Source organism: Sinocyclocheilus anshuiensis, unplaced genomic scaffold, assembly GCF_001515605.1.
Source record: "Sinocyclocheilus anshuiensis isolate Anshui unplaced genomic scaffold, SAMN03320099.WGS_v1.1 scaffold1814, whole genome shotgun sequence".
Lineage (NCBI taxonomy): Eukaryota > Metazoa > Chordata > Actinopteri > Cypriniformes > Cyprinidae > Sinocyclocheilus > Sinocyclocheilus anshuiensis.
This window is the reverse complement of record NW_015546028.1, coordinates 195,023-210,081: the sequence shown is the minus strand read 5'-3', so window position 1 is coordinate 210,081 and position 15,059 is coordinate 195,023. Positions and strand designations below refer to the sequence as shown.

The 15,059-nt window shown below is 40.4% G+C and overlaps 2 protein-coding genes across 3 annotated transcripts in view; both read right to left on the bottom strand.

The window, feature by feature from the left end:
• Nucleotides 1-2,471: 2,471 nt before the first annotated feature.
• On the bottom strand, nt 2,472-6,197 carry zbtb14 (zinc finger and BTB domain containing 14). 2 transcript variants are annotated; one of them, XM_016499801.1, is made up of 2 exons: nt 6,075-6,197; nt 2,472-4,065 (listed from the first exon to the last, which is right to left on the bottom strand). In XM_016499801.1, the coding sequence occupies exon 2, from the start codon at nt 4,049-4,051 to the stop codon at nt 2,738-2,740; it is 1,314 nt and encodes a 437-aa protein (XP_016355287.1). In that variant the 5' UTR covers nt 4,052-4,065; nt 6,075-6,197; the 3' UTR covers nt 2,472-2,737. The 2 variants fall into 2 exon arrangements, with proteins under 2 accessions (XP_016355287.1, XP_016355286.1); XM_016499800.1 differs by lacking the exon at nt 6,075-6,197 and adding an exon at nt 5,554-5,973.
• Nucleotides 6,198-11,508: 5,311 nt separating this feature from the next.
• The window catches only part of epb41l3a (erythrocyte membrane protein band 4.1-like 3a), a gene marked incomplete at its 3' end in the record, with an annotated part of 25,412 nt that continues 21,861 nt past the window's right edge, over nt 11,509-15,059 (bottom strand). The window contains exons 18-21 of the mRNA XM_016499799.1: nt 14,805-14,921; nt 13,593-13,667; nt 11,840-11,932; nt 11,509-11,673 (exon numbers count right to left, since the gene is read on the bottom strand). Coding sequence (XP_016355285.1) covers nt 11,509-11,673; nt 11,840-11,932; nt 13,593-13,667; nt 14,805-14,921 — 450 coding nt within the window. The remainder of the gene's footprint in view (nt 11,674-11,839; nt 11,933-13,592; nt 13,668-14,804; nt 14,922-15,059) is intronic.

Here is a 15,059-nt window from a genome sequence, read left to right as displayed (position 1 = left end):
CTCCATAAAAAAGTAACTAATTACGTTACTTAGTTACTTTTTATGGAAAGTAATGCGTTACGTTACTTTTTAAATCTGGACAGGGCTTGCTTGTTTGTTTTTAAAATAAAAAAAGTTATATTTTTGGCAAATATAAAAGCCTTTTCACACCAAAAGTGAAATGAAGAAGCCTCAGGCTGAAGGGAAAGTACAGTAGAATACAGAAGACATTTCAACACACTTCAGCAATAAAAAAAGACAGATGTTTGTCTAGAGTAATTTGTGCTTATTGGTACGGTTGAACTGGATCACCGAAGGTCAGAAGCAAATAGAATGGGATTAAATACATAAAGGATATTTGTGTTGTTTAACATTTAATTATTGCAGGTTTGTGTCATATTCTGAGTTGCATTATTTTTATTCATTTTGAGGAATACTGAATCTGTGTTTTTTGGTGAGTGGTATGAATTAATGCATATTCATATTTATTTTAGAACTACAGTAACATCTGATTTCTCTCACCATGGCAACACCAGAGCTGTCAATCAATAAATTGGAAACAAAAGTAACTTGCGTTACTTATTTGAAAAAGTAACTCAGATATTCTCTTGTAAATTAAAAAGCAATGCGTTACTTTACTAGTTACTTGAAAAAAAAGTAATCTGATTACGTAACTCGCGTTACTTGTAACGCGTTACCCCCAACACTGAAGATAAATATAAGACCTTTTTAAGACCAAGTAAAGACAATTTAAGGAACTCGATGAGTTATATTAGCGAAACCTCTAATCGATCTCCTTTAGTTCCTAAATCACCGTTAAACCATCTTTACAAAGAAATAGCTTAAGTCTTGAATAGCTCCGCTCACAAACACTAGAACACAGAAAAACTAAATATTAAAAAACTGATGTTCCTCAGTGTTTTCCAGTGCAAATGTCTAAAGATTCATAAATCAAGACACATCGACAACAGGGTTTAAAAATAAAAGGTCTCGTTTTTTGAGAAATTGATTAAAATGAAATGAGCTTATGGTTGAGAAAGAACAAATATCTGCCAGTGGGCTTAAAAATGTTACTTAATTCAAACAATCTTTAATTCCCCACAGACAGATATTTGTTCTTGTTTTAAGCGTAAACTCTCAGTTTTGTTACGTTTCTCAGAAAAGATTTCATTCATGTCACAAGCATCTTGATTTTAGGATGTTGAGATATTTGTACGGGAAAACAAGACAAAAACACTGAAGAAAATATTCGTTTTTAGTATTTAATGCCACGACTTCATGAATTCAAGACATTGTGCTCTGATTTAATAACTTTTTAGGCTTCAACTTGTGGAATTAAGACTTGTTCAGACTGTTTAAGATCGTCATAAGAACTAGTTTGACCAACTTGCAGTTAACCAGAGGAGATTCAAATTAGACCAATCCACATTTTTAAGAAATTGACTTCAGTCTTCTAGTAATGACATGACTAACTCGTGAGGCTAGTCTAAGCAGTGCGACCGGCCGCGGATCAACCTTCACCAGCTGCTGAGGGAAGCACAAGAACCAAACAAGCCATGATTCACCAGTCTTTTATTACAGCAAATATATCTGGATGTGCAAACCGTCACACCCTTTCGCAAGACACGGATGGAATGATTGACCCGAAGCTTGTTCCATCCATCCGTCAACATCACAAATGTTAATGTGTCCAGTTTAAGCAGTACGATGGCAACAGGCGAAGGGAAGAACAACTCATCGTCCATCAGCTGCCATAAATACTCAAATACATTTGGTATGAACTGTACAATAAGAGAAAACGTCTGCACCATTTACATATAAATGAAACAACGAAAAACAGTGTAAGTCATGTTCTAAAATTATAAGAGAAAAAATCACTAAGATGTAGACAATAAATCAATGCAGAATCGATTCTGAGCTTAGTTTTGAACAGCAGATGGCGCTCTGATATAGTTTTTAACCGCACACTCAAATGCTCACAAAGAGCTTAAATGTACTTGTTTTTTTTATGCTTTTACGACGTCAGATTAATGTAAACACAGCCCATTATGAACACCCTTGTAATTCACTTCAACCTTTTCAAACTGTATGAATGATTATTTTATGTTCAAGTGGTGTGTGTGTGTGTGTGTGTGTGTGTGTGTGTGTAAGCCCAGTTTATAAAAAAAAAGTACACTTCCGTAATGTACTTAAAGTGCTCCATTTCCACGCACTAATTTTATACTTAATATACTAAAAATGATTCTTTAGTACTTTTTAAGATCAACTAAGTGTACTCAACTGTGCTATTTTGGGACACCATGAACTAAACTGTGCTTTTAACATACTATCTCTGCATTTAAAATGTATTTAGTCAGCACTTGTAGTACGCTTGAGTGTACTAGTGTATGAAAGATGGTTCAAGTGTACTACAAGTGCTGACTAAATACATTTTAAATGCAGAGATAGTATGTTAAAAGCACAGTTTAGTTCATGGTGTCCCAAAATAGCACAGTTGAGTAAACTTAGTTGATCTTAAGACGTACTAAAGAATCATTTTTAGTATGTTAAGTGCAAAACTAGTGCGCGAGAATAGACCACTTTAAGTACATTACGAAAGTGTACTTTTTTTTTAACCTGGGAGGAACTGGAAGAAAGCAGAGGACGGCTGTTTCTAAAGCACGCGGTGCCATCTGCGGTTCAATACCAAGCTCAGAATCGATTCAAGAGAGAATCAAGATGCATGAATTTATTGTCCCAGCCCTACTAAGATCAGTAATTATGAGCAGGCGATGGACTCCAGCTGCTGCTCGGCCTCGGCGGCCATTGCTGCGGCCTGGAGCTGCTCGGTCTCGCTCTGCAGCTGCTTGCGCTCGCTGTGCATGTTGTTCTCGTGTCTCTTCAGATCGGACGCTTTGGCGAAGGCCTTGGTGCAGGAGCCGCACACGAAGGGCTTCTCTCCTCGGTGGCGGCGCTCGTGGTCCTTCAGGTGCGACTTGTGTTTGAAGGCCTTCTCGCACATCTGGCAGCTGAACGGCCGCTCGTTGCTGTGCACACGCTCGTGTTTCTTCAAATCCGGCGCGCGGATGAACGACTTCCCGCAGGCTTCGCAGCGATACGGCTTGAAGCCCGTGTGGATCTTCAGGTGCTCCTTTAAATGCGCTTGAGTGGTGAAGGCTTTGGTGCAGATCTCACAGACGAACGGCCGGTCGGCCGAGTGCAGCTTCTCGTGTTTCCTCAAGCGGTTCTCGTCGATGAAGCTCTTTCCGCACACTTGGCATGCCAGCTGATCGCGGTGGCCGTAGAGCAGATACTCAAACTTCATGTCGGCGGCGGCCGTCGTCCACCCCGGCGGCTGCTCGTCTTTAACATCGCCCATGCTTTCGGTGAACGAGAGCGTTTGGGTGTGAGCCGCCAGCTCTTTGGGTTCGCCGTCCATTGCTTCCACATCTTGATCGTAGCAGCTCACTTTGTGCACCTCCTCCTGCGCCAGCTCCTTCAGGATGGCCTCCTGCACTCGTAACGCATTATTTGGCGATTTATCCAAATCGTGATTGCCTTGAGGCTCCTCTACGATGTCGTCCGAAGGCGTGTCGTCTTGGTCGCCGAGCACCTGGACGTCGCTGTCTTGACTCAGCGGAGGATCTTCCGCCGGAAGCCCCATTTTCACCATGTCATATGGGAACTTTGCGTTCCTGGGGTCGTTTTTCTCGTCGGGCGACATGTCGCGTTTCTGCGCGCAGAGTTTGTCTAAAAAGCGTATTCCGAGGATCTGTCCGGAGGACATCATTAGATTCACATCCTTCTTCCTCACCGAGATCTTGGCGGTGTACATGTAATTCAGCACCTCCTCGAAGATGTCCGAGCGGATGAAGTCGATCTCGATGACGGACGAACTGTCCACCTCGTGTTTCTTAAAGAGTTTCTTGAAGTAGTTGCTGCACGCCGCTAACACACAGCGATGCGCCCTGAATTTCACATCCTCTACTACTACAGCGATGTCGCAGTGCTCGCCCTCCAAACGCTGCTCGTTCAGTAGCTTCAGAAAGATGGTCTTGTGCTCATCGTCCACATACTTCACAGTTTCGGACATACTGGAGCGGGGTCCTACGAGAAGAGCATGAAATATTGGTCAACGAATAAAAATAGCGATGGAATCAAATGATACCACAAAACTTTGGGATACACCATGGTACATCGATTATTCCCTTGAAACTGTAATTGCGATTATTAATTACATTTATCACAATTTACACTGAACAATGTTTATACCATTGTTTAAAGCAACTGCGTGCCATGTTTTTACATAAAAATAAACAAGCTGAAAAACTTTTATTGATTTTCTATAGCATTAAGCCTCAAATGACAACTATACATTGGATTGGTTTCTCCTTTAAATAAAAAAAAAAAGTAAAAATATGCATGCATTATAATGTTATACTAAAACTAATATAAAAATAGGAAAAACCCTTCAGATAACCTGCAGAAAGAAAAAACATCTTAAGCACGCAGAATAACATAAGAGGACGATTAATTACCGCTTGGAACAAGTGCGTAATTGTAATCGCGATTAATTGTACAGCCCTACAATGAGTTTTTTGGCAAGTTTTGCGTACAGGCGACAACTTTGTCAAAACAATTTAACGGACATCGTCTGCTAAAATGACTAAAAACGCTGTATTAAGCTGCCAAGCCAGTAGTTGGCGATGTAAAGACTTTGCGAAAAGAAAAGAAAACCGCTACACATCTGCGCACATACGCATCGCTATAAACTAAACATGTAATATGCATGTGCACGACATCGCCGTTTTCACAAATTCATGTTTTTGTACTTTACACCGAGACAATAAAGGCATCGCTTTCAAAAATATGCACCTGTTTTCAAAAGTTTTCAGCCCCCCAAAACATCCCTGTCGTGTAAATAAACGGCCAAAACACAAAAACGCTTCTGTTGTGTAAATACACCCCCTTAGTTCCATAGAACTTACATAGCCAAAAATCATGGTACTTATGATACATACTTGCTAAACATTTAAGATTCTTCAGTAATTTCAATGCTTTGCTTACATTAGTCAGACACATAAATGCATAAACAATGTCGTGAAGTCTCTCTCTATGAATAATGTTTGTGTGTGTCTGACAAAACAACTGAATGAAGTCCGTACGCATCATTATAATAATAAATAATCATTAAATCACATTCGTGACCCTGCAGCACAAAAGCAGTCATAAGTAGCACAAGGTACATTTCTCTTTTATGCCAAAAATCATTAGGATATTAAGTAAAGATCATGTTCCATGAAGATATTTAGTAAATGTCCTACCGTAAATATATCAAAACTTAATTTTTAATTAGTAATATGCATTGCTAAGAACTTCATTTGAACAACTTTAAAGATGATTTTCTCAATATTTAGATTTTTTTGCACCCTCAGATTTTCAAATAGTTGTATCTCAGCCAAATATTGTCCTATCCTAACAAACCATACATCAATGGAAAGCTGATTTATTCAACTTTCAGAATGAATCGATAAAAGAAGATCCAGGGTCACATCTGATTACACAATAAATGCATTAGAACACATTACACGATACCTTGACGGACACATGATGCTTGTAGTTCGCTCGGAATGAACTGAAACGGGCCACAAACGCCGAAACTACTTCATTTAAACCCCTCCAAAACAGACGAGCTGTGGTTTTAGCTCAATAAAAGACTGATTTGGTCTCTAAAGATCTCGTTCTGTCGACAAACTGAAGTTTGATTCGCTATTTAGCCGTTTCTGCGCTAGTCTGCAAGCTAATCTTAGCATTTTAGCATTAGCACGCGAATCTTCGTCGACGGCTTTCATCGACACTAAACGAGCGAAACCGCCGAAGAGTCCGCAGCGCGTCTCGCTAGAGGAGTCCGCGGAACCGTGCAGCGCCGCTCAGCAGCGGGGAGCACCGGAGAGCAGCGGGACGCTCGGTAACGGCACCGCGGCGCGCTGAGGCGGGTTCGAGCTGCGCGGGCCGTGACGAACACTCCCGCGCCGGGCGCGCGCAGCCATCCCGCGCAAAACATTATGCAATAATCCCGCAGCCGCTCCAGTCCGCCGCAAACCTCTGTTTCTTACCTTTATTGCGCTTTATTGTGATCCACTGGGAAAGTGTGTGTTAAATGTCACGAAAGCCAGTGCAGAATTTAATACTTAGTTGTGTGCGAGCGAGCGAGGCCGAGGCGGAAGGAGCGCTGCGGAGGGTTGCCAGGTTCCACAATAAAACCCGCCCAGCTGCGACACAGCTATCGCTACAAATACATTTAAACACATTTGGCGGGGTTCCCACTGGTAGAATTCAGCATTCCAGACGCTAAATATCATAGATAGGCCTATATTCAGTGCTGGGGAGTAACTCGTTACATGTAACGGAATTACAAAATAAATGTAACTAATCAGTTACTGAGAAGAAAATGTAATTAAATTACAGTTACTTATGAAAATGTTAACGCTTACCCAAATTGCATTGACTGCTCTAAAATATGTGACACCAATGCTTATTCGATTACTGTTTTATTTCCTATTTGGGTTTATGTATATGCTTTATTTTTTAAGAATTGAATTAAAGGGTTAGTTCACCCAAAAAATTAAAATTAGGTTGTGTTTTAAGCGCAGCGGAGAGATCAAAACAAAACAACGGTCTTTAACTTCCTATAAGAGGTTTTATCGCCAGAACAAAAAGCACACTGCCTATCTTTTAACAGATCTTTAATTTGAACAGTCATCCAAGGCTTATCTGTGTTTGTGATAGAGACTTTCTTTAATGGAACTGTTTTATCCAGGATAGATATGATAGTGGAAGTAAAGGCACTTGAGGGTGAGTAAAACGCAGCCTAATTTTAATTTTTGGGTGAACCAACCCTTTAAGAATTTTTTAAGAATTAATCGTTTTTTCCAAGGCATTGTTAGATGCCCTGTCATAACTATGCAAAGATTTTTTTTTTTTGCCGTATAATTTTTATTACAAAGTTGCACTTTTACATTTTATAACATTCACATCCTATACCCAACCCAGTGATCCCAAATAAAAACAGAAGGACATATGACAAAGGTTCAATTACATAATTAATAGGGGAAAATAAATAAAGAAAAATAATAAATAATTAAAATATAATAACAATCATAATACATAACTATGTAAAGATTTGATTTCAAAAACAGTAGCTATTAAACTATTTCTTGTTATGATTTTAAATCTGTATTTAACCTCAGAATGATCTCAAAGTAAAAAGAGCTGCTAAAGTCTGATTTTGTGCTGGCTGTGCTTTAAAATTAAATGAGTATAATATCTTTATTATGAAAGTCTGACAGTAATCAGTGTTGAGTTAACTCTGCCTTAAATGTTTTAAAATAATTTTTAAAATAAAACATTCGTTAGAAATTTAGACGGGTAATCAAAAAGTAATCAAATGTAATCAGTTACATTACTTTAATAAAGTAATTGAAATAGTTACACTACTATTGCATTTTAAATAGAGTAACTTGTAATCTGTAACCTATTACATTTCCAAAGTAACCTTCCCAACACTGGAAATATATACACATTGTTTTTGTGGTAAACCCTAAAAATAGTTCAATCCAAAAGAATTGTTTAGTGTAAAACCTATTGAAGATTAGCAGATAGCTGTCGATTCGTTAAATGATGAGCTGTTTCCTCTAAAAAGCTGTTTATTCAGCGTAGTGAAGCCTTTCTTCCACTGACACCCATTCAATAAAACAGCCTCTGGTCTCCTTTCCGTTAGCATTAGCCGTTATGCTTTTTTGGCTAATGGTTGCAGGCTTGCCTTCTAGTGGCTGTGCCTGTACAAAAGCTAGTTATATGCATGTATATCTTTAAATACGCATTGATTACTATGGTGAATGACGTCAAGTTGACCGTTCCAAAATGGCGGACGCGTCAACGTGTCTGGATCGGTAGAATATGGCATCTATACATGTTTACGCTAAATATCAGGTTATTGGGGTTGCTTTAACCCGCGGGAATGAAAAACAGCCCGCGGCAACAGTGTTGAAGTAGCTACATTCCGCGGGAAATCGGCGGACTTGGCAACACTGCTGCGGAGGGCGAGTGACCGAAGCGCGTACGTAGACACGGGCACGGCTACGCAAACAGCGCACACGGCGAGATGCGCAGGCACGCTTTACGCAAATGACGCAAGTGACGCGCGGGAGGAGCGAGCGCACGCGCGTTTAAGATTAATGCAGTCATTTATAGGATCTGAACTGTTCACCTATTGACCTGCTGAACAAAAAAAAAAATTGTAGTTTTTAATGTAAAACAAATGATTCTTAGTTTTGGTTTGCAACGCTAAACAACCAGGTGATTAAAAATGAACTAGAAATCGCATTGGCTATTTAGCCTTAAAGGGACAGTACACCCAAAAATACATTCTGTCATTATTTACTTGCCCTCATGTCATTACAAACATGTTGTCTTCATTAGAACACAAAAGAAGATATTCCGAAGAATGTAATGTAACCAAACAGATTTGGGTCCCATTGACTTACATAGTATTTTTAGTCTGTACTATGGAAGTGAATGGGAACCGAAACTTTGTTTCGTCAAACATTTTTCAAAATATCTTTACATAAGAAATAAAGTCATACAGGTTTGGAATGGCATGATGGTGTGTAAATCATTACAGATTTTTAATTTCTGGGAGGACAATCCCTTTATCGTGGTACAGTGATGGTGGATGATAATAAAATCGTGTTTTTTGTTTTGTTTTTTACCATGGTACGTGGTGATTGCCATATTCCTGCATCATATTTATGGTTCTCCTAACAGATTACACTTGTATTACCTTTGGCGCATGTCCAAAACATGATATTACCATGATACCATTTCCCAAAAACAATGCCAATACCATATTACACTTTGAATGACTATCATCACCAAATGAGTTCTGTGTTGCGCAGACATTCACAATCAATATTTTATGTGGCACTAATTTGAATTATTTCAAAATAACGATAAAGTCCCGTTCTGTGCAAATCTTTAAATAGCAAATCATCTGCACTGGGCAAAACTGGATTGTTTCAGTGACATACACAACTATATAATAATCTTGTATAACACAAAAATTGATTGGTTCTTTGAATTAGTTTATTGAAATTTTCCGTAAGAAATACTATAATGAATGCATATTCTCTTCACGCATGTCTCAATGCAAAAGGATGAATGGAAACTGCAAAATGATCAGAAATGGAATTGAGATTTTATTGGAGTTGCTTGCGTGGGAAACAGCCAGCAGGGCGGCGACGCTGCATTGGAAAACAAACAAGGACATAAACACACATGGGGTTCGTCTGTCCAGTTTAAGGCTCAGATGTGGCACTCAGGGCAGGGAGATCTCTGGGATTGATATTTCAGGTCGTCATTACAACAGCTCTCGGAGAGTTTCATTCCTCTAAACTCAACATTCACAAGCGACAGTTTTCAAAAAGAAACAAAAACAGGTGTATAACTCAAGTAAAAACAACATAACACGTCTCTAACATACAAGTGTGGCATATTCATATTCTCATAATGACGTGAGCAGATCAGAGATGAGCCGACGGAGTGTGGATGGCACATTTTTGCGCGGTTAAATATTGTGCAAAGTTTGTCCTTTTTTAAAGTGAGCAGTATTCAGTAGAATAAATAAATGTAGATATCTGTAACCGTTATATTTCCTCTCACACATATTCTTCAGTCCCTTTATGATGAGCTTGTGGTTTGACTATACACTGCGCTCATAAAGTATTTACTAAAATGTCTATATACTGTAGTCTCCTCACAAAAAGCAGAATTGTTCCCTTGTCATGCGGTAACAGTGATCCAGTGCGGTGCCTGTGAGCATGTGTGTGTGCGTTACTCCAGACGTGTTCAGATGGCGTTTGCTGCAATTCATTCGCTTATGCTGCTGTTCCCGTGTTGATTTCTCTGAAGCATCCTTCATTTTCCACAGCATGAACACATGAGTTCCTCCAGCAAGCATGAAGATGATGTTAATCCTGAAAATGAACAAAACAGAACATTCAGTCAATAACCGGAACACGCAGTGAAGGAACAGATAACACCTTCAGAGGAGCAAAGCTTGACGTGAGTCTGCCAGTGATGATGTCAAACACGTCATGCATTTTAAATAACATAAAAACACAGGCCTCAGTAACATGCCTCCATTTCAACATTATCTCACTGAAACTGAAGATCTACATTTTCCTCAGGAAAATGTCAGTGGTGTTTCCCGTGCAACAATGACAGAGTTCCGGGTGGTTTCCAGGGCATTGCTATGTGGTTGCTAGGGTGTACTGGGCAGTTGCCATGTGGTTTACAGGGTTGTTATGGTGTTCTGGATGGTTACTAGGTTGTTATGGTGTTCTGGGTAGTCGTTAGGGTGTTCTGGGTTGTTGTTAAGAGTGTTTTGGGTGGTTGCTAGAGTTGCATTGGTGTTCTGGGCAGTTGCTATGGTAATCTGGCTTGTTGCTAGGGTGTTTTGGGTGGTTACTATGTGGTTGCTAGGATTGTTATGGTGTTCTTGGTAGTTGGTAGGGTGTTCTGGACGGTTGCTAGGGCTGTTTTTGTGTTCTGGTTGGTTGCTAGGGTATTATGGGTGGTTACTATGTGGTTGTTAGGGTTGTTTTGGTGTTCTGTGTGGTTGCTAGGGTTGCTATGGTGTTTTGGTTACTTGCAAGGGGTGTTCTGGGTGATTACTATGTGGTTGTTAGGGTTGTTTTGGTGTTCTGGTTGGTTGTCAGGGTGTTTTGGTTGGTTGCTAGGGTGTTCTGGGTGGTTACTATGTGGTCGTTAGGGTTATTTTGGTGTTCTGGTTGGTTGGTTGGTAGGGTGTTATGGGTGGTTACTATGTGGTTGCTATGTTTGTTTTGGTTGGTTGTTAGAGTATTCAGGATGCTGGTTGCTAGGGTTTCATGGGTGGTTACTATGTGATTGTTAGGGTTGTTTTGGGTGGTTGCTAGGGTGTTCTGGATGTTGCTAGGGTGATTTGGGCAGTTGCTGTGTGGTTGCTCTGGTGTTATGGTTAGTTACTATGGTGTTCTGGGCTGTTCCTATGTGGTTGCTAGGGTGTTCTAGGCAGTTGCTATATGGTTACTATGATGTCCTGGGTTGTTGCTATTTAACTCTGGGTGAATGCCCAGATTAGTAAACGGTTAGTCAACACTATTAATCTCAGTGAGCGTCATCATGTGGTCACATGACTCATGGAGATGATCTGCAGTACAGCTCTCTACCAGCAGAATGCAGTGTGTTCAACCACATCTGCTCCTGATCTCACACAGACGATCATCATGTCATTCTGTTACAGGTGTGAGTAGTTAGTTCACACTCTGAAAGCAGCAGTCAGACGTCCGCACATGTAAACAGCCAAAGCAGCACCGGTGTTAGAACAGCAGCCAATAGCAGCGCTCCAAAGCGCAGCACAGCAGCCAATCAGCTCGCAGTCAGCCAAGCCTACTCAAGCTGTGATTGGCTGTGGTCTTACCTGCATCACTCCTCCGGCGTGATCACACACACACACACACACAGAGCCGTTACGTGGATGGTTCTGATGGTCAGTAACGCAGCAGCGGTCAGTACCTTGGTGATGTGTGTGGTGGTGCTGGTGCTGGTGGTTTCTGATGTGATGGTCTGAGCGCTCAGCAGAATGCCAGGATCAGCGTCTCCATCCGTCTCGCCCTGCAACGATCCAACAACACTCAAAACACAGCATCACACCACATTCAAGATGTTTTAATGTTTCTGAAAGAAGTCTCTTCTGTTCACTAATGCTGCATCTATGTGATCAAAAATACAGTCGAATTGTGAAATATTATTACAATGAGATGAGTGTGAGCTCACACACCGGCAGGGACTCGTATGTGATGGTCTTCATCTCCGTGTGGATCTGTGTGTCCGTGTCTCCTGACAGAGTCCTGGAGAAACTCACCACACCTGACTGAGGAGCGACAGAGAGAAGAGAGACTCGTCACACACACACACACACACACACACACACTAACACAAGTGTGTCATATACATACATCACATCATACAGACATTCACTCATTCTTATTAACTGCTCTAGTCTACATCAATCAGGTAATCACGTAAATGAACAATCACTGATTCCCAATAACTGATGGAAACAGACACTGGGAAAGAGACGAGGAGGAACGAGGAGTTCTGGGAGAGAACAGACCGAACACATGATCTTTCAGAAGAAACGCTTATGCAGTCAGCAGCTGCAGTCAGCAGGAAAAGTGTCGACTCACAGAGAGCAGGAAATCTTCCTTATTATCTACTTAATTATTTATTAATCATTAATGGCATGGTATTGTATCATATTGAAAAGAGACAGAGATCTCTCACACACACACACACACACACACACACACAACTCTAAAAACATACGTGAGAGTATAGTTATGTGCCTGAACAGTACAGTGCTCTAGTCTGTTTGTTGCATCAATGTTGAAAACAGTCGTGCTGCACAATATTTTTGTGGAAACTGTGATACATTTTATTTTTCAGGATTCACAGACGAATAGTAAGTTCAAAAGAACAGCATTTATTTGAAATAGAAACATTTTGTAACATTAGAAATATCTAAACAAACATCTTTGTTTAATCTCACTGCTGTCTTGAAGGAGCGTGACTGAGATGAGATTCTTCAGTGTGTTTGTGGTGGATGAGATGAGTGTGAGCTCACACACCTACACACACACACACACACACGTTGTGAAAACTGAATGTTCTCATAAGAAGCTCATTGTTGGTCTGAGAATGGTCACAAACACACACTATACGCCGGCGCTAGTGAGGAGAGGGTGGATGTTCTGGGGGTTCAGGTTTGGGGTCGCGGGGTCATGAGGTCATGAGGTCACCTCTAAACCTGCGGTCAGTTCTACCTCCCCACTGTGACCCTCAGCCACACCCCTCTGCTCGGAGGGGCTCCTGTTGGGCGACTGCTCATCATCATCATCATCATCAGTGGACAGAGAGAAGCTCTCTCCTCCAGACTCGCTGTCGCTGTGGGGACCGGCCGTGCGTGAGGGGCCCAGAGAAGTTAGCAGAGTTTACACTGCTGGAGTCGCTGTCAGACTCAGACTCAGACTCGTCGAGGGCTCGCACTGAGCTCAGCGGCTCCACACACGCTTGATAATACACCGCAGGCTCCCAGGGGCCCTCTGGAGGCTCAGGTACCTGAGGCTGAAGTTCCTCTGCCGGCGGCTGCTGATCCTCTTCTTCAGCCGGATGACTCTCTGGACTCTCTGATGGCTGCCAGAGAAATAAAGAACATATGATCAACAGGCAGAAAACCAAACAGAATCAACAACAAAAACATCATGAATTAGCAGCTTTTATATCTTCTAACTAGTAAAGTACAATGCAAAAAAAATGCTTGTCTTACTTAGATTTTTGTCTTGTTTCCAGCCAAGATACCTAAAAATTCTTAAATCAAGAAGGATTTTTTTAGATGAGTGAAAATTATTGTCTTGTTTTCAGAAAAACAAGTCAAAATTAGACTCGTCGAGGGCTCGCACTGAGCTCAGCGGCTCCACACACGCTTGATAATACACCGCAGGCTCCCAGGGGCCCTCTGGAGGCTCAGGTACCTGAGGCTGAAGTTCCTCTGCCGGCGGCTGCTGATCCTCTTCTTCAGCCGGATGACTCTCTGGACTCTCTGATGGCTGCCAGAGAAATAAAGAACATATGATCAACAGGCAGAAAACCAAACAGAATCAACAACAAAAACATCATGAATTAGCAGCTTTTATATCTTCTAACTAGTAAAGTACAATGCAAAAAAAATGCTTGTCTTACTTAGATTTTTGTCTTGTTTCCAGCCAAGATACCTAAAAATTCTTAAATCAAGAAGGATTTTTTAGATGAGTGAAAATGAGTTTTCAGAAAAACAAGTCAAAATTAAGTGAGTTTTTCCTTAGAACAAGCAAAATAATCTTATTTCAAACAGAAAACAAGATTATTTTGCTTACCTCATTGGCAGATTATTTTGCTTTTTTCAAGCAAAAAACACTTAATTTTGACTTGTTTTTTCTGTAAACAAGACAATACTTTTTACTTGTCTAGAAAATCCTTCTTGATTTAAGATTTTTTAGATATCTGGGCTGGAAACAAGACAAAAATCTAAGTAAGAAAATAATTTTTTGCAGTGTATAGCTTTGTCCGTTTGTAACATCTCAAGAACTATTCACTGAGATCACACTACAAAATCATGTCAAACCACCAATAATCACAGCATTAATTTAGCTTCTTTAGCTTTAAATTAAACTCTTCAACAAAAATGTGATTGGCTCATTTGACTGAACGGCCGAACTTTGTGTTTGTCTTTTCCATTATAAATATCTAAACTTTTCTAAATCAACATACATCTACTTAAAAAGCAAAATGACGTAAGATATTCATTCTTGTTTTCTGATAGAAATGATCAAAATTAAGCAAGTTTATGGTTACAATTATAAAAAATATCTGCCCATGGTATAAGAATAATAATCTTCTTTTCCATTTGAATGAAGTTGATTTTTCTGACAGATTTTTGTCGTTGTTTTAAGCATAAACTCACTTGATGTTATCAAATCTTCCACAAGTAAAAAAGTAATTTTGCTTCTCCACTAAATGTATCTTGACTTAAGAACATTTAGATATTTTGTACTGGAAAAGACAAAACCAAAATACAAAACAAGACAAAAATACTAAGCATAATATCAACACTGCTCCCGTTTAGTAAAAATGAAATGACATGATGTCTGACAGACACAAGTCTGATCGAGGACAGACTCATTTCTAGAGTTTCTTCAGAGCTGCACCTTGTGTAATGCGATTGTCTGCGTGATCGGAGCGGGAGACGCAGACGGAGTCCAGCTGCGAGTGGACTGCAAGAGTGCCGTGAGCTCAGGAGACATCTCATCAAAATTGGGCTTAGGCTGAACACAGAGAGACACAGCGTTAAACACACATACACACATAACACTCACAGAGAAACACACACACACACACACACACACACTCTCACACACACACACACACACACACACACACACACACACACACACACACACACA